The sequence below is a fragment of the Phaenicophaeus curvirostris genome, chromosome 16 (assembly GCF_032191515.1).
Source record: "Phaenicophaeus curvirostris isolate KB17595 chromosome 16, BPBGC_Pcur_1.0, whole genome shotgun sequence".
Classification (NCBI taxonomy): Eukaryota; Metazoa; Chordata; class Aves; order Cuculiformes; family Cuculidae; genus Phaenicophaeus; species Phaenicophaeus curvirostris.
Window position 1 is genome coordinate 2,173,906 of NC_091407.1, and position 19,262 is coordinate 2,193,167.

The following is a 19,262-nucleotide window of genomic DNA, read 5'->3' on the forward strand; positions in this document are numbered from 1 at the left end:
TATATAGATATATCAAAAGAGATGTTTAATGTATGGGCTTTTAAAACTGTGCATAATCAAAGTCTAAATAAGCAGAACATAGCGTACATTATACTGTCAGTTTTAATCTTCTTGGAGGCATACAGCTGTCTTCTGCCACAAATGACATTTTCCCTCTTTTCCTCGTTCACTGCTGAGGGGTGATTGCCTCTGCTCAGATTCTATTTTTATTTGACCCGGAGCCAATTGCGTGTGTTCTCTAAGAAAACTGGACCTGGCGTGGCTTATGTTCTGTAAAGCTGCCCTGTTGAAACGATTGATATTTGCCAGTGATTGTCATATTGAAAATGATGTCCCATTCTTACTTGATTTGTATATTTCTCAAAGTTAGTGTTGGATTGTAAACTAGGCATTTTTATAACTTGGAAATGAAAACGAATGCTAGAGTCGGCCTTGCAGGCTGGGAGAAATCTCCATTTATTCTTTGGAGATGTCCTCATTCTTAGAGAAAGTTCAATGTCTTTGATATAACTACTGTGAGATATGTAGGTCTTTCTGTGATTTTCCCTCTTTAAGTTTTGGTTTTCAAAAAGATCAAAAATAGCACGGAGGATGAAAGCCTTTCAGCCAAACCAGCACAGTCCAACTTCGTATTTTAAAGTCTGATTATAAGAAGCAGTTAGCTCAGGAAACTTTGCTTGTCCAGCACTTAGAATTTCCCTTGAGCAGTAGAAATGCTAATTAATGTTCTCAGAACTAAAACAGTTTAGCTTAATGGAGAGACTTCTTTTTTTATTTTTGTCTTATTTCTGTTCTTCCAAACAGACCGAGGTTTTCTTTCACATTAAAAGAACTGTAGGCCAAAACCCAGCTGACATGACGATAATACCAATTTAGCTGCGTACACAGACTAAAACGGCATAGTCAGTATAGCATTAGATAATAGTTAAGATGGTGCTCGAGGTTGAAATGCTCCTTCAGTAAAGACAAGCCCTAAGAGAAAGATGTCAGAGAGCACAGGAAGCTTACTAGGGCAGAGACTAAAATGAATGAAATTAAGTGGAAGGAAAATGTAAGCTGTCAAGCCTCCCAGCTTGAGCAGTAATATACTGTAAAATAAATTCTACAGTAATATACTGTAGAATAAATTTCCAGAAGAAATGGCGGGAGTAATGTTTTGTCCCAAAAATGTAAGACTGCATTAATAGCTTATTAATTGGTGGTCTTTGCAGCATATGTGTCTTTATAGTATAAATATAATAAAGAATGTTTCTGCATGGGTTGCTTGTGTCTATGATTACGTTAAAATAGGCAGTTTGCAAATGGTATAGACAAAACTATATTTGATAGTTAAATCCAAACAATGTCCCATGCAGGGACAGTGGCGCTTAGCAGCCGTTCTAACACTGTGCCAAGTCTACTGTTTGGAATTGGTATTTTCATGAGTTGCAATGTAATTGCCCTATAATTTATGAGATTTACATTGCATTTATTAAAAAAGAAACTATGTAAATGAATTTTCTCTTCTTCTTTTCAGTGGATCCTTTCTCATAATTGTATGTGAGAAATAAATCAATATCCACAGAAAATGGCTTTTGGGAAGCAAGATTTGAAACAGTGGTTTGGGGTTTTGTTAGCAACGGCTGAATTGTAATTATAGTTAAGAATGTTTCCCATTAAAATTTGTAGCAACAGAATTGCCAAAATATTTTCAAATTACTGGATATTTTAGCTGAAACTTGTTGACTTGACATATGTTTTGCTTTCTTTTATTACTAAACCATGTGTATATGCTACCAAAAGTAGAATTCCAGCATTTTAAGAACTTGTTTAGATATTTCTAAACATGGATCCATGCTTATGCTGATGCAAGAATCGTTAGGTTTTTTTCAGTGCATTTTACTTTTAAGTGAAATCATAATGTAAGTTATTATATTAAAATATATTTACATTCTTTGTGTTTAATAATTGTTAGAAACATTTTGTCGGTCTGTTGATTGTTTCATGCTCACTAAAACCTCTGCTGTACAAATGGCATGACTACTTTTCCTGCTTCCCTCCTGCCACCACCTCAAATTTTACCATATTGATAGGAATTTGAAATCCTTATAGAAGAATAAGCAAGATTACTGCGCTTGGTGTGCCTTTTATTTATTACTGTTTTAAAGAAGAAATTATTGTAGTGTACATAACCACAGAATATATTTTAAAAAGATATATTATTTTCACACTCTTTATCTCTAGAGCAATAAGAAATGTTATCTTTAAAGCAACTGAACAACCCTTCTCTTTTTTATAAAATATACTGTTAGGGAAGAAAGTATTTTATATTTATAGGCTCTCTGTTTAAAAAAACTTTTTTTTTTCGAAGTCCTAGGCCACCAATTCCTCTGTCTCTCCTTCTATCAGAAGAAGCAGCAAGCATAGTAATTCAGTCCTTCTGGAGAGGTTATCGGGTAAGAGTGATCTGTAGTTATTTTGCTTGATGTTGGAAACCATAGGACTGTGAAGGCCCCAGGGAAAATCCTTACATAAATTTTAAGCAGGGTATGCTATAAATAGCTGCTGAGACCCCCATGGTTCATTGGCTTTGGATGTTGCTCTGCCTTATGCCTACTGACTACAGTTTTTTCACAGGCATTTATGCTGAGGTAATCTCAGTTTTCCTCAACAGAAAATCTGTATAGTTAACACTGAACAATTTTCTTTTTTTGTTGTTTTGTTTGAGTTGTTCCTAGCTGGCTAATTGCTAAATTCTGTTGTTATGGACAGTAGGATGCCTCCTTCTGTACGTCAGGTGTTTAAATAACAATCAGTATAGAACACCCTCTGCTAAATTGTTCTTTACAGCTCTTAGTGGATGGGAATATACGAGTGGCTACTATAATGTGCTGTGCAGCCAAAGATGATGAAATACCTTAAAATTATCTTCTTGACTGATACATTTTTGTGACGCTTTCTGCTTGATCATTTTCCTTTCTTTTTCTTTTATTAAACAGAGATGGCATTGACACTAACATTAATTAGCACTGACAATATCACTGCAGGCTTCCTGGCAGTGGAGCATTGCAAAGGCAACATCAAATAACTGTTATCTGTGCTGAACAGTGCAAGGTTGCTCAGATACCTTGTGCTTCTACCAAAGCTTCTGAAGGATGCTGTCCTTCCTTTTATATAGACATAAATAAACTGCAAAATTTTCACAGAAAAAATGTCTCTTGCAAGCCTAAAGAAACTGTCCTGTGTTTGGGACTTTTGGAAATAGTATTTGATGAATTTAATAGAAAATGGTTTTAACTTTCTGTGTAGCTGAATTTTTTTTAATTTTTAAAATTTCATGTCAACCTTGAAAAAACGTTATGTAACTTTTATAGAAGGTAATACAGGACTTTATTAGTATAATGGGATTTTATTAGAGGCCTAATATATATCTGATGTCAAGTCACTGACTAGAAGTCTTGCCTGTCTTTATTGATCATGTAACCTCACATTGTACTTATGCTTTGCCAGTGAAATATAGCAAGTTATTTTCTCCAAGTGGTTTGAAAGGAATGAAAAGTGCTTTGGTAGTTTAGCCACTGTCTACAGCATTCTTAGCTGCACTGTAAAGGAGAAATCCTGGGTGGAAAAAATTATTATGATAAATAATTTATATTGTTTTCTTTAAGTATTTTTGGTTTGCTTGTTAACTGGTGGAAAACTAAGTTCTGCTCTTTTACTCTGTATATATCTCAGGGAAGTGGGAGAAAACCAAAGTGTAATGGAGCAGACTGATAGAGTTCAAATCACAGAGCAAACTCGTTACTGTATCATGTAAGAATGAAGTGAATGTAAGACATTTTCTAGAAAACTAAGCAGTCGGTTTCCTGAAAGCAAAAATGTGCCAGGAGAAAACAAGTTTATTGCTACTTGTTTCTACTATGTTATTCAACTTCAAGCGTAATTACCAGGACATTAAGCCCTAAGACATATTGGCATTTTATATACCTAATATTTACAAAAAATAGAAGCTGTATTTTAATAATTCTATTGAGTGTGACTCTAAGAGCACCAATGTCCAAGCTAATACTAGAATGAGCCCTTCCCACTATTGTCAGAGAGCCAGTGTCTCATCTGGATTTTTGCACTAACACTGGAGGTAATAATTGTGTGAGTGCCAAGGTAGGCAACTGGCAACACATCGCTAATTAATCAAATCCTGCTTAGAACAAATTTAGGCAGCAGAGTGGTAAAAGCTGTTGACGCGAATCTGGCTTGCTCGTATATTAATAGGATCTGCCAGTACAAGAGCCATAATAGAAGAATTCAACTTAAATGTAGTTGAGGCCTGCGACTACTGTAATTTTATGTGGAAGCAGAATTATGCCCTTCACAGGGGTGACTGACTGAAAGAATAGATACCATGTAATGCATTCCAGTTACTCTAAATAACAGATTAATGGTCCTCCTGTTTGTGAAAATTGTATGGCTGGGATTGTCAGTAAGCCTGTCTGCAGCTGGTAGCAGGTGTGAGTCAGTTTGCTGGAATAAATTCTGTGCTGCATGACCCCTTGTGCTCCTCTTCTACTCTATTATGTTGGTCAATGCCTTGGGTTTATAGTGTTGTGGTTTTCTAAAGGCTCTAATACCCTTCAGCATAAAGCTTCAAATTTTAATTAACTTGAAGAATAAACGTCTCACTGCAATCACATTCTCAGGAGTCCTTAGTAATCAAAATGATCTCCTAATTGGCATATTTATGTTTTCTATGCAATTTGTCAATTATGTGGGTTTTATTTCTGTATATGTTGAAAACTGTAAACCTCTGGGATTGTGCTTTTATATCATGCCCTGCAAAAAGGACAGATGTCACGTATTTGCCCAGCCACAGCCCTGTGAAAAAATTTGTCTCATTATTTCGGGTAACATGAACATAATATAATTTTAATTGCATTTTCGTTTTTGCCTTTCCCAGGTCCGCTGTGATAGTGAAGTACAAGAGCTACGTCAATGGCAAAAGCAGTTGAGAGAGGAGAAGAACATTACTGAAACACTGAAAAAATTCTGGGCTAAGCAAGAAGCCAGAGGTAAGTGAATTAAATTGTATATTTTAATGATTTTCTTTTTACATTAAGTGCTTAATTGTTATATTTCAAGTTGTTTAAAGGAATAGGACGTAGAGTAAGACACAAATTGCAAGTAAGACGAGAAGGGAAAGTCTGTTGTAAATGCCTGGCGGTTTCTTTACAATCACTACTTACTCTTAAGTTAGTTGCCTGTATAGCTGCAAGTGGTGATTAATAATACAGTAGAGGGCCAAGACTCAATAATTTCAGAGAACTCTGGCAGTGTGCTGGCACAGTATTTCCTAGGACAGGATCAAATCTCTACTAGCTACACAACATGTAAATACTGAATTTTACCAGATGGGTTGCTGTACAGTTTTTCTGAACTGTGGGATTTCTATTTGTTAGATGGTCTACTGGTTTTTCCTGTAGTTACTTATAGGAGAAGTTGGCCTGTACAGTTCTAAAAAAGAGAAACAAACCCAAGCAACGCAGTATAATCACCAAGGGAAATGAGACCAGATTGCACTGTAACATAGACTCGCAGAATAACGGGGTCATTCAGGTGGGAAAAGAGCTTTAAGATCGTCAAGTCCAGCTGTAAACCTAACACTGCCAAGACCACCACTAAACCATATCCCTAAGCACCACATCTACATGTCTTGCAAATACATGTTTCCTTTTAGCCCTGAGGAAGGACAAGGCTTTCCTGACAGGGACAAAGTTATCATTCACTTCCTCAGGCACAGTGGTATAATTATGATTACATGGCCCAGCCTCTTTGTCTGCTAATGCAGGAGGATTCACTGGCTTCTCAACCAATCTACATTTTGTCAGCCTCTGTGGGCTGGACTCCAGTGTGACACACGTAGGAATGTGAACTCTGCTCCAACAGATGGAGATGAAAAGAGGTCAGCTATGTTGTTCATGCGTTGAAGAGAGGGAAAATGATGTTGTACCCGTCACCGTTGTGTGGTCCTCCAGTCTGATGGCACTGTCGCAGATGTGTTCTCAGATGGCCAATCTTTGCTACATAATAGTATTTACTACATAATAGTATTTACTACATAATAGTATTCAGGGTGCAGTTTCACTCAGTCTGGATCAAACTGGGAGCTCCCAAATGGGTTGATCCCACTCTGTACCTCTTGCATCCATTTTAGTGATTGTCTAACTGCACTAGTGGTTTGGATCGGTGAAGATTTTTGGTATAGGGCATATTAGTTTTCCACCACATTGTTGCCACATGGTTGCTGAATCTAACGGAAAGGAGAAGGTGAACTGAGGGGAGAGGAATAATGACTTTCAGCAGCCCGCAGCTTGATTAAATTGAGCAGAATGAGAGATGGTATTCTCATACTGGGTTACTGTTCATGGCTGAGGAAGTGCCAGTCTCCAGGTGATTGGCAGGAATTAAAAACCAGAAGCAAGTCATGCTTTAGACCACTTCAGCTCAGCACACAAAAGCACATCTGTCAATGCCCTCATTTTTGGTCTGGTTTTCACGGGAATTCACTGGGAAAGGAAAGACTTACATTTGAACCCCTGCAGGGTGAGAGCATTTAGAATCAGGTTTCTGTGAAATGTTTCAAAATGCAGAGTCAGTTAGATACCTACTATCCAGAAAATTCTGCAGCTCTGGATTTCAAGTGACAGAAAATCGCTGATGTGCAATCTGGAATTAGGCAGCTCAGTGGGAGGCCTCTATGTTGCCTAATGACCTGAGCAGTGTGCACTCAGCATTAAATATTTCTGGGTCACTATTTGGGACTCTTTCTCTTTGCTTCCGCTGTAGACCATGCCACTGTTTGATCGGTTCAACCTCAGGTTCCCAATCTCTACACATTTAAAGTTTAAGATGAGACATTCAATATGTCTGCTGGGTTTTTGCTCTAATGTTTTTTTCTTTCCTTATTCTCTATGCAACTTAACTGTCCTTTTTAATTAAATGGAGTTATTGTACGCATGCACAGATATGAAATAGGGTGTTCTGGAATTACGTGTTTGACATCCTCACAGTACGCTTTATTTTAAAAACTACGGTAAGAATGTGCATACATCAGTAGTACTTACTAACATCACTGCTGTAGCAATCGGAGCTTGTTGTGAGGGATTAGAGCCTTGCAATTCTTCAGTAACTCGAGTCATCAAGTCTTTCGTGGCTATTGTTAATTTCAAAACTGTCTTGCTTTTTAATAGGTGATGCAACTAAAACTTACCTATGAAGCATTTTAATTATAAAATTGACCATGCTCTGTAAATGCAAAATGAATTAACATTAACAGGTCATTAACCTGATGCACTGTGATTATTCGTTCACTTTTTATTGTGCGTCCATTCTATCTATCATTAGATACAAGTAGATCAGGCTAAAAGGATGACATGAAAGTTCCATGCATTTCCCTTTCTGCTTGTAGTCTGCTTTTGAAATTTTTGCTTTTGGCATATGTAAGAGGAGAAAGCTGTTACTAGTAACAAATGGGATTACAAAATAGCCCCTTGTTTTCAGTTTTCCTTATTTTAGTGGTTTTTCCTTCACACAAAGTAAGTGTAATAGGCACTGGGGCCTTGTAATTATATTTCAGACAAATGCTAGACTCTTTCTTGTGTGAAATCGCAGCAGTTTGCAGACAGGCTAGTTTTTATAATATGAGCAAACACAAAGTTAAATATTGGTAGGTTTTCAAGCTGCCCCGCTGGTAAACCTTTGATTTCCTAAACTTCTTTGCTGTTATTGCCTATTTGTACTTGCATATCTGTTGGGTAGCCGTCTGATGTGTGTGCACAACACTAATTCTGCATTCAGAATTGGCTGAGTAGGTATTTTCACTGACTATTTTCTAATGAACACAAGGTTCAGTAGTTACAGTATAAATCTTGCCAGTAAACAGCTTAATAGCTGGTGCTATTGTAACAATTTCTCCTCTGTGTGTGAATTGGAACAGTATTTAAACCCACTCTCACAACAGCTGAGCAGCAATCTCCAGACAGTACTGGGAGCAAACATTTTAAACTGTTGCGCTGGATTTCTGAAGTAATCTACGTTTTGTCACATAGCAGGAAGTGAATCAGTGTCAACTCTTGTCCTCTCAGACAGGGTACATTGTTAAAAAGCTGGTTCTGTGTGCTTCCTCCTTTAATCCTTTGCAGTGCTCACCTGCCAGTCACATGCGTGAGCCAGTACCACAGAGGGATTTAATGTTTGCAATTGGATCATGTTCAAATACTGCATCCGCAGTCCCCCCGGGGCCTGAAAAACCTCAGCAACTCCTCCTGGTTTACCCATGCTGGACAAGGCTCTGGGACACAGGGAGGTCTGTCTCCAGTCTTGCGGCTTTCCTTGTGATGAGAGGTGGTGACTGCAGCAGCAGCTACTGGATAGTTCTGTGGTTTTGATGTTTGCAAGTGCAAGGAAAAATATTTTCATGTTGGAGGTGCTTTTCCTGCCCAAACAGCCATTCTTTGTGATCTCCAGGGAAAATGTGTGAGCTGGACTGAAGCTCCTGCCGGCTAGCTTCGGCTGCATTGTGCTGTTTAACAGGATATGTCCAGTATAATCTGACTCCATTGTAGCATCGCAACATTTATTCTATTTGCATTACACCCTCAGTTCATTAGAAAATACCCAGTGGAGAAATCTACTTTTCCAGTTCCAATTGCAGCATTAATTGGTGTTCTGTGTACACTTCACAATGCTTGACATTCTTCAATGTTCATTCCCAGTGTTAACGGTTCTTATCATAGGAAGACTCTGTACTAATAGTGGTACTGATAACAATATAAATAGCAATAGCTTTCTCTGAGTACATGTTTAGGTACACGGAGAGGCAAGCTAATAATTAACAAAGACAGCAATGAATGACAACCTCAAAAGTGCTCTTGCACGTCTACAGCAACAGCAGGACCACAATGAAAGCTGTTCCTGTAGGTTGTTTTTCAGCTGTGAAGACTTAAATGTGAATTCAGTCCACATAAGTCTCGGGGTAGACTTTAAAATCATAGATATGGTCAAGTATCAGCCGATATCAAAGCTGTCATAAAAGTACTTTTTTCCAAAAGACGTTGTTTTGAAACCCTTCCTTTGTTTACCATGGCCTCCTCAGTTGCCTTGCTATTTCAGTATTATATATTGTAAGAGATTATGAGCTGGCACACTTTTCTGTCTGCAGTGTGCTATATGCAGGACGTCTTGATCACTGCTTTATTTCATTATGAAATGTTCCGAACAAGAATAATTGTCTTCAGTGCAGTATACGTGTTACTGCAAGTACTGAAAGCAGAAGGCTGTTATGATGTTTTTTGTGATAGCAGTTTGTTATAAGGGCTGTATAGATTTTCCAAACATTTATTCATGTTTAGACTGCAGGTTTAATCCACAAAAGGTCAGGTTTTATTTACCAGCCCATGCAATTGCCTAAGGGATATTTTATAGCTGAAAAGGATTCACTGTGAGGAGCAAAATCATACATCACAATAGGGGAAAACTGCATTTATATGTGTATGTATATATACATAGGGTGTTTGTGTGCAGTAAGTGAAGTAGAATTCTTGGCTATAGTAGCTTAGATCTAGAAGATTAAACAAAAGAGTAAATAGTAACAGTGTACAAAAACGATGAAAAATAAAATCCATAAGACATCAGTTGTCTTCCAGCAGATCTGACTGATAGGTAAAGAAACTTTGGCAGCACAGCCCAGATTTTTCAAGTCTTTGTGGGATTTCACAGCCTATTTACTATGGTTTTATTAGAGTTTACTTTGATTAAAAAAAGTAGCTTTTTTATTATTATTTTAAAGAAGACATAAACAGATCTGGGCTTGAAGATCAGTGGATCCAAAAAATTTGCTGTGATAAAATTAATGGCATAAATTTAAAAAATAAAAGCCAAATTCTTTCCTTCGTAATACATGTTTAATTCTGTCAGTGTTAATTGTTGAAAAATAGCATTCCGGAAGGCTTGCTAATTAATTTTAAATGACTGCAATTTAATGTTTGTGGTTTGGACTGTCTGTTTTCAATTTGTTAGTATTTACATCATCTCGTCAAAGCATTTTTTTTCCACATTCCATTGTCCTTAATACCAGTGTGAATTCAAATGCATAAGTTTTGCACTTATTTCTAAGAATTAAACCTTAAAAAGACCTTTCCACTATGTATTTACAACATGTCACTGTGGAAAAGGATGTCTGTGATCTTAGATGATTATATGATCATAGTTTACAGTCTTCAAGCATGTAAAATCTTAAAGGTGAAAATCACAAGTGCATTTTCAGAGGACAAGAAGAACCCATTTTCAAAATGTCGGCAATAATAGAAATGACTGGGGGGGAGACTGTGTCATCTGGCAGCTGAATTGATTAAAAAAAACTCCTGTCTGTAGAAATTGACTGTTTCCATAAACTGTATTTATGTTGGTTTGGAGAGTTAAATAGTGATAAGATTTCCTCTGCTGCCTTTGCCAATTGTTTCAAAAAGAAAAACAAATTTCCTTTTAATCCACCTTATAGAGCTTATCATCAAATTAATTGTTTTAGAACTCTAGGACACACAGCTATTTCACTACTTCAAAGAAACTTGTAAAATTGCCCCTTTTCCATTTTTTTCTCAAACCAGCGCAAGTTTGTATTGCTTGTATCACGATAACTTTCAATGTCATCACATTGTTTCTGTAATTCCCTAACTGAACACTGCTAAGTTAATTTAAGAGTATCCATACATGAAACAGCCTTGGGGCCCAGACAGATGGCTGTTTGGAAACAGCTGTACTAGTTTGAGAAGTTACTATCCAGGGGTTTTCATTATCAATCTCAGCTGTGATGCCATAATTAATTTTGTTAGTGCTCCAGCTGCCCTTGTTTCTGCTTTTATTATTCTGCTGTTTATTAATGTTGTTAAACCCTATTTCACTGAAAAGACAGCAGGGTTAAACTGCGTTTACCAGAGATTCAATCTGACTTTGCACTGCAGTGGATTGTGAGCACTCACACCATAATGAATAATAGAATGCAGCTTCTTCTTAACCTTTTCTTTCAGCACATTTCAGTTAATTCAATTAATCCCTTTTAATTAACCCACTGAGCCCTTTACATCAAGCAGGACAAAATATTTATCATTACTAAAAACTCATGATGCCCCAAATAAAGCATTAAGGCTCATGATCAAAAGAAAAAGAAGAAAAACGTGTTTAAATAGGTACAGCAAGTTAACTATATTAAGAATAACAATGAAGTATTTCTTAAATTTGTATAGCCCTAACCCTGTTTATTAGATACTGTAAACAGTGTTGAATCTAACTGTAGGGGATGAATGGTGAGATGCCAAATAGCTTTTAGAAAACGCTGACTCGAGCAGTAATGTGATTCTATTGACACTACTAGAAAGATCAGCATACCTTCTGTGAAAATACCAGCCAAAGACTCAGTTAATGTGAGCTAACAGTCGGGTTCTGTTTTGTTACGGCTTTCAGCACAATGCTATGTGTGCCTTATTTCATGGGTATGTTCTAGACACAGCCTTACAAAAGTGTGTTTGTATAATCTTGACCAGTGTGTCATTTAAAAAGGATATTAAGGAGACATTAGAAATGCAAAATGTTTGTAATTAACAAATCTAAAGGGATTCTAAATCTTTTTTTTTTTCTGGTTTCAGAAAGGGTGTTAAAACACGCTCAGTGTTATTAAAACAAATAGTGCAGTTCTAGTTTTCATTATAACATAACCAGAATAAACACTTTTGGTTGTTGTTTGTTTTTTTTTCAAGTAGGGGCCAAAAGTATGATTTTTATGGGGCAGCTAAGGTGATCCAACCGCTTCCCTCTTAAAAGGGCAGTCCTGTGCTTCCTCAACCAAGGGTTCTGCCATCCTTTTCTTGACTCTAGCAATCAGGGCTTCACGGTGAGGTGGTTCGGCTGGTACATGTGACAAAGAGCTGCTCTTCAGTTCTGTGCTCTGCCCCCCTGGTTCGTTTTCTGCTAGGTCAGCCTGATAAACTGACTTGCCTGGTAATGACACAATCCTTACATCTGATATGGTTGGACTCGATGATCCGGTGGGTCTCTTCCAACCTGGTTATTCTATGATTCTATGATATGAAGGAAATGGTGCAACAGCAACTAAATGGAGGGAAGGCCAACTGCCCATTTGTGGTGGCTGCTTGCTTTGAGATCAGCTAATCTGTCTTGTGCCGGCTGTCATGTGAAACCGTCCCCTCCGTGGTGTCTCCTGCTTTGGCAGCCCAGGGGCAATGTAGCCTTCTATAAACCACTGATTCTCCCCCTGCGTCACAGCATGTTTGTAGCATCTCTTTTCTTAAATTTGTTTGTGGTTTTTTGTTCTTTCACTAGATCTTTTATACTCTTTATTACTAGTTTTGAAAAGTGTTCTGGGTTAGAAAGTGTGAAAAATTTGCATGAAAATTACTTTATAAATTAATAGCATCTTGCAGGACTGCAACCTCTTCTAATGTGTGTGCCTGCTAAATTTCTTTTTGAGTGTAAAGAAAAAGGTGTGTTTCTTACAGCCTTACCTAAGACTGTACAGCTACAGCATTCTTAGTTGGTATATAAATCTATACTGCTCCACTGCTGTAATACAAAATGATATGTATTTCAGGAGTGATATACCTTACTCTTAACAGTTTCTACTTTGAGGCCAGAAGTGTGCAGAGAAGCATAGCACTCAAGACTCAGTTTAGTGGCTTTAGACTTGTAGGGAGAAAGAGAATTCTCCCCAGTGTAGCACAGCTGATGGGATAAATGCATTCCAGAATATTTTACAGAATTAAAAAAAAAAAACAAAACCCCAACAACATTACCTTCTACAGAAAACACAGCAAATAAAAGGCCAGCCTCCAGAGGATGTGAATGCATAGCAGATGAGCTGGGGCTTTCATATCCTTTCTGATTTGCTGAAATTACTTCAATGTAAATGTACTCAAATAGGTGATTTAATAGCCTACAAGTTACTTGAGATCATGTTTGTCAGGATGTAACACAGTGGCACACACACAGCAAGCCATGTTTTTGGATTCATGAGGCTGATTTTGTACCATGAGATTGTCTGTTTTGGAAAACTTTTGCCAGCATGCATTTGTTTGGGGCTGTCCCTATCAGTTTTGTCAGTATCTGCAGCTGAAACATCCATTTGAAACTGGACACAATTTGCAGCATCTTCTTGTTTTCTAGCTGGTATCCCACATCACTCCAGATGTATTTTTGCTTTCATGTTTGAAGCAGAAATAGGCCTTTGATTCTTGGTCAACCATCTGGTTACTTTGATTTGTGCCTCCATGCAGTGGATGAACCCTTTCTAGTAGTGATTCTGAGCAGTGCATTACGTGGATGCAATACTGATGAGATGTCACTAGAAATGAAAAAGTATCTGTCCTACAGTAAAAGTAATTTGAAAGTATTTGATATGTTTTATGAAAATACCTAAATATTTATATATCACTTACATGAACAAATCACTTTACTGATGCTGTGGGGTACAATGGTTATTTTCCCTGCTGGTGTGCTGCTGGAAGGACAGCTGGTTCTGTATACACCGTCCAGTACTTTCAGCTATTTTATTCCTTACAGGCTTTGTTTTCTTCTTCTTCTTCTTACCTGCATAACATTTGTAAAAATTTATTTTAAAAAACCATTGTTCTTAGGGAAAATAGTAAAAGAAATAAATATTCCTGGTTTTACAGCAGAAACAATTGTCACTCTGTTAGCTAGCAGTTCTTACAGATCAGCCATAGCCTTGGCTTTGCAAGGTACTTCTGTAACAGTGAATGGACACAGTGTGTGGAAAATCTAGTTAAACCAAACCGAGACAGTAAGTAATCTTCACAGCAGCTGAGGAGTTGATTTCCAGATACAGAAGGGAATATTCCTTTACATGCCACTTGATTTTTGAGCTATCTTTCTCCTTTGGCAGTAGAAGTTACTACTCACTTGTACTGAGAGATTTTTAAAATACTTCTTTCATAGAAAGAATCTTTTCCCTCGGGAAGACACAATCAGTAACATGCTGAAGAACTCAAGCTGTAGGTGTTCCGTCATTGAAAAATCCTTGAAAATAAGAATGAGATTGCAGATAAAGGGGAGAGCAGGCTGCACATTTTAGTAGCGCTAGAGCAGGAACAGATGCGTACTGTCAAGAAGCAAGGAAATGCAGTCAGTCACTGCTTATGCAGCTGTGATATGTCTCCACCTGAATTATGAGGCAGGATTTGAAAGCCAGATATGCTTACTGAGATAGGTTGAACAGGGAAAGTCTAGTCTGCATACTTTTGAAGAACGGCTGTGTGTAATTCTACCAAAGTAAATAATCATATCGCATTAAAGCAGAATGAAGTGAGAGAGAGAAAAACGTTAAATTCAATACCCAGAAAAAAAGGACTACACTGTGAAATTTCTTGCAATTCGTTCCATAAACAAATAAACATATGAGTATAGTTGTGTGCTCTCACAGAACCTTATTAATGGGGCCATAAATGAAGTTATAATAGCATGCATGGTTGTTGGAATGAATAGTTTCCCAAGGAAAAGAACAAAAAGGGGATATATATAAATGGAACATCTTACACTAGGCTTAAAAAATATTTAAAAGGTACTGTAGGTAATAATGCTGGAATAGGAAAAGATATAGTTTGAATAGCTGATAGATTTCTTAAACTCTGCACCGCTGTGTTTTATTTAGGAAAATTCATCTGCTCTCCTTTTACTCAAGCTGTAATCCTTTAATTCATCTCATTATGGAGCTCTTGGAAGCGATGACCTCCCCATATTCCATGGGTTTACACTTTTAATATATCTATTATATAATGTACATAGGCACACACACAAATGATAACATCTGACATGCTGAAGGCGATTTCCTCAAATTATTTTGTTTCAAACTCAGCTGTATAAAGATTTAAAGTGGAAAGCTACTTGATGTTGGTAGGACATTGCAATTAGAAGAGTTTGACTCTGCTTTTTCTTAACATTACTGTATTTACAGGTACTCGGTTGTTTCTTTCTGAAAAGTATTGCAGTCAAAATGGTTTAAAATGGATTTATGTATGTGATTGCTTTTAATTTAAAAGCACACGTATAAGGCTTCAGTTACACAAAAAACCTTAATTTTTTTTTTTTCAAAAAAGAAAATCCAAGAACAAAGCAGTGCCGATAGCAGAGTATGTGGTGGTTTTCATCAAGCCTCATTCAAGATGCTTGAGATGTTTCTGAAAGTTTAATCTTGGCAGTAACAGCTGAGAATGTAGTGATAAAAGTCATAAGACTCATGATGCAGATTCTGCTTTATTGGTCCACACCCCAGACTCAGACGTCTTTGAAAAGTTATAAAGATTACAGTAACATTTAATTTCTGAAACCACGTTGGGAATGTCAGGGGTAAAAAAAAAAGAAAGATGATCATTCAGATAAGCTAAAAAATAAGTGGTCTTTTGAACTGTGCTCACACTGGCGCAGCAGTGGATCTGCTGGCACAAGTCTGAACTAGTCCTCCAGTACCAAAACTGTATTTTTACCCATCACTCTGCACCTGTTAATAATGATTTGTAATGGAAAAAAAAGACAATTGCAATTTGGTGATTTTTTCTGTCATTGTGTAAACTTTTTTTGTTTGTCTTTCCATTTTAAAGGCAAAGAGAAATTCTTCACGGGTTTTGCAATCTTTTGTTTTTCTTCTTTTAGCCTTTTTCAAAATAATAGTGAAAAAGTGGGAGCATTTTTATTGAAAAATCTGTTGATGTTTTTTGTTAGTCATTTAGACATGCAAAGCCAAAATTTTGATTTATAATTTTGAGATGCATTGAAAGCTGGGAGGAGGCCGTCACCAGTTAAAAAGCAAAACCTCGGAATAGTTCTACAGCAAAATTAGACTTGAGACTCTTTTGGATCAAAAAAAAAAAAAGGAAGGAGGAATGGAAAGGAGGCAAAGACAGACCACAGGTGGTTAGTGGAGTCTTAAGAGATTCTTCAGAGGTTAGTAAAGTGGGTGACGGACAGCAGAACAAACACACTACTTGCCCCAAACTTCCCTTTGTGGCATTCATCACTTGGACATCTTTCTCGGTGTAACTGGTTTGTTATGTTTTTTTTAACCTGATTGTTTGCTTTAGTCTCTGTAACAGTTTAAATTTGGTGACTTTATAGAACTTATCATATTTTGCAAGTAGGAAACATTTCAGAAATAGGAGAGGCTAATGGGTGAAAATGCAGTTTTCATGAAGCTGCCCAGCAAATCTGCCATTCCGGTTTTCTGTGTTGGCATCCTGTAAATCCCAAAATCCCTTTTTCTGGGGACTTGCCTTTCCAGAATGATTTCTCGCCATTTCTGGTCAGTTCTTTCTATTTGCTCCATTCTCTTTTTCTATCTTGACTGTTTACATGGGAAAACCTTTATTAATTGGATCTGAAGCTGTGCTCATTGCTTTCTGGATTTTTCTCTCAGTCCAGGGACATCTTCCCTAAACTGTTGTGTTTCTGTGGCTCTCGGGACACTGAATTGTTTGGAGGACAGTGTTGGTGTTCGGGAGTCTCTGTATGTCAGCTCTTGCTTCCCTAATCTAATCCTAAGTGAATTTAAAAAAGCCCTGACATTGTTTGTTCTCTAACACCATGGAGGCAAGACTAAGCATTTTACAAACCCTCTTGCTGATTTGGAGAATTAGTTTTGTCCTGTCAGTTTTATGTATCTGTTTTGTAGAAGCCTCTTCTGATGACTGATTTCTGACAGTTCCATTTCAGATTCATGAGTAGCAGGCAGGTCTATGGGTATAATTTCTGCGTTATTTTCTTCTTGTGTGTTTAAGATATCTTTTTTTTTTTTTTTTTTAAATTACATCATTTTCCTATCACTAGTGACTGAAGATTTCCTGAAGTGAAAGCTTTCACTAATAGCTGCCTACATGTTGCCTTCCAATAGCAAAAGGCTAAAATTATACACACTTTATAAAGAACTGTCTCTTTAAAAGTCAGGTCTTATTTCAGACAGATTGCTGGTGACTCCAATTTCACGTTCAGGCTTCTTTGGCATTTCATTGGGAGGCTATGGTGAAACTCCTTTCTATATATATTTTACTCTAAGCCCCTGCTAATAAGTTATTCCAGTAGGTTTTCTTTAATGGATTTTCATCTTCTTATAGTCTGAGTCTATGTTATTTTTCATTACCGCTTTCAGCCGTTTAAATCACTAAATGTAATTCTCATAATTCTTACAATTTAAACAAAATAAAGAGTGTGGGTGTATAAACCTTTCATAAGCTACTGTCACAAACCAGTTGTATTATACAGTAGTGTATAAAGTAGGTCATAGTTTGTTTGCCATTATGCTGAAATAACCAAGTCTCAAACCAGAATGTGAGTCCTGATTGTGTATTAGTGCATTGAAATGAGGGAAAATCGCCTCTGCTATGCAAAATAGATAGTAAAGATGTTTGAACTTAATGCATGTATAAATAGGACTGAGGCCAATCCTCAGATGTCTAATAGGACTTTTGCAGTTATGAGTATTCCACTCCTAGGAGCTGACCAAAACAGTAAATCCAAATATATTCAAAACCAGTGCTTCCTTGAGCCATAACCTGTGCCTCAACATTGCTGCATTAAATGAGCTGCATCTCCAAGTAACTTGGCACACAAACTAATAGGTAACTTTGTTATAGAAGGAGTAGCAAGTCAAAAATAACAGTTGTGCTAACCTCTTCAGAGCAACCTCTGCCTCACTTTCAAGGAAATTCATCAGTCTCCACTAGTGCTTATTATTTTAATGATGGCTATAGTGTCCTACGATTTAGAACACGCACGTGGCTAAAGCGTAGTCTAATCAGGTTTGCTCTGCATTAAAAAAATTAAGAGTAATGAGACTGAAGCAAAGCGGTAACAAATTCAGCTGTCCTGACAGTAAAGACCATATGACCTGTATAGATACCGTAATACTGGAAATAAGTGAGATTACAGATTTTAACTTAACACAGTCATAGCACTGATGGGCCTCAGTTGCTGTATGTCTTTGGATTTGAAACAGGAGCTGATGTTTTAAAACTATATGAAATGCTGCGATCATGCTAGCAATGAATGATCACAATAGTGTTACTTCTATTTAAACCATATATTGCATCTCCTTATATTAGTGATTATGTACTCTCTGTAGAGAATTTTCACACATTCTGTTACACAAACAGCGCGGAGGTTAAGGTATATGCAATTTTCATGGGAGTTGAATCCAGCCTTCTGTGAGAATGGTTTTCTTTAGACTGCACCAAGACTGGCAGCAGCGCACAGTTGCAATCGCCGCTGCAGAACTGGCACCCTCAGGCAGTTTGCTCTGCCCAGTTTTGTCCATACGTCTTTCCCAGTGTGCAGAAAAATCTTTGTAAAGAAAAAGAGGTAATTTCCACTGCAGCAGAATCACAATGCTGCAACAGTAGGAATCTGCCGGCATAACTGCACGCAGTGACTAGGGACAGAGAGAGACAGGACAGGGTCTGGGCTGGGAAAGTTGTTTTTTTTGAAAATGCAACTGAAAATAGAAATGGGTCTTTCTTTTGCTCTGTTGAATGAATGATGGGACTCCTAAGACTGAAGTGGTTAAAATTCAGCCTATGAATAGCATGGTTGTAAGCTAGTTGTTCTTATTGACCTATTCATTGCGTTTAGGTATGTGTTGTTTGAAAGAAATAGGCTGGGTTATAAGCTAGTATAAGGAACTATGCTAATACTCAACGTCTTCCTTAAGCATTTCAAAAGACCTTAAGTTGGTTAGTTTGAATTGTCACAGCCTGAAAAAAATACATTTTTCCAATGGAAATTTCTAGTGAGAAGGCATAGCCAGGCAGCTTCTTTCCCCATCTTTCCAGCTTACCTGAATCTTGAGGACATCTTACTTTTCTGTCGGCATAGGAAGCAAGTATGTGTCGAAAACTGTTTAAATAACTGCCTGAAATCTAGATTCAGGCTGACAGCCTGTGCTCCCTGGTTAGCGTGATGTGGTTTGAAATTGTTATGCTTAAGTAACACAGGTTGTGATAAGACATGGACTCTCCTGACTAAAAGCACTGCTAGCAGCTACCTAAAAAACTTGCTCATTTTATTGTGAAAGACCATGGGTGAGCTCTGGGGTTTTTGAACTTGTTACAATTTTTATGAAATATTTGCAAAGGCCAATCTTATCACATCAAGGAATATTAGATAAAATTCAAGGCAATACTTAGTATTTTTGTTTATGGGACATTCATAGTCACATG

The 19,262-nt window shown here is 37.3% G+C and overlaps 1 protein-coding gene across 1 annotated transcript in view; it reads left to right on the forward strand.

The window, feature by feature from the left end:
* IQCK (IQ motif containing K) overlaps positions 1–19,262 on the forward strand; it is a 35,530-nt gene that overhangs the window by 13,571 nt on the left and 2,697 nt on the right. Inside the window, exons 7-8 of the mRNA XM_069869912.1 lie at positions 2,351–2,435; positions 4,934–5,045. Of these exons, the coding sequence (XP_069726013.1) occupies positions 2,351–2,435; positions 4,934–5,045 (197 nt within the window). The remainder of the gene's footprint in view (positions 1–2,350; positions 2,436–4,933; positions 5,046–19,262) is intronic.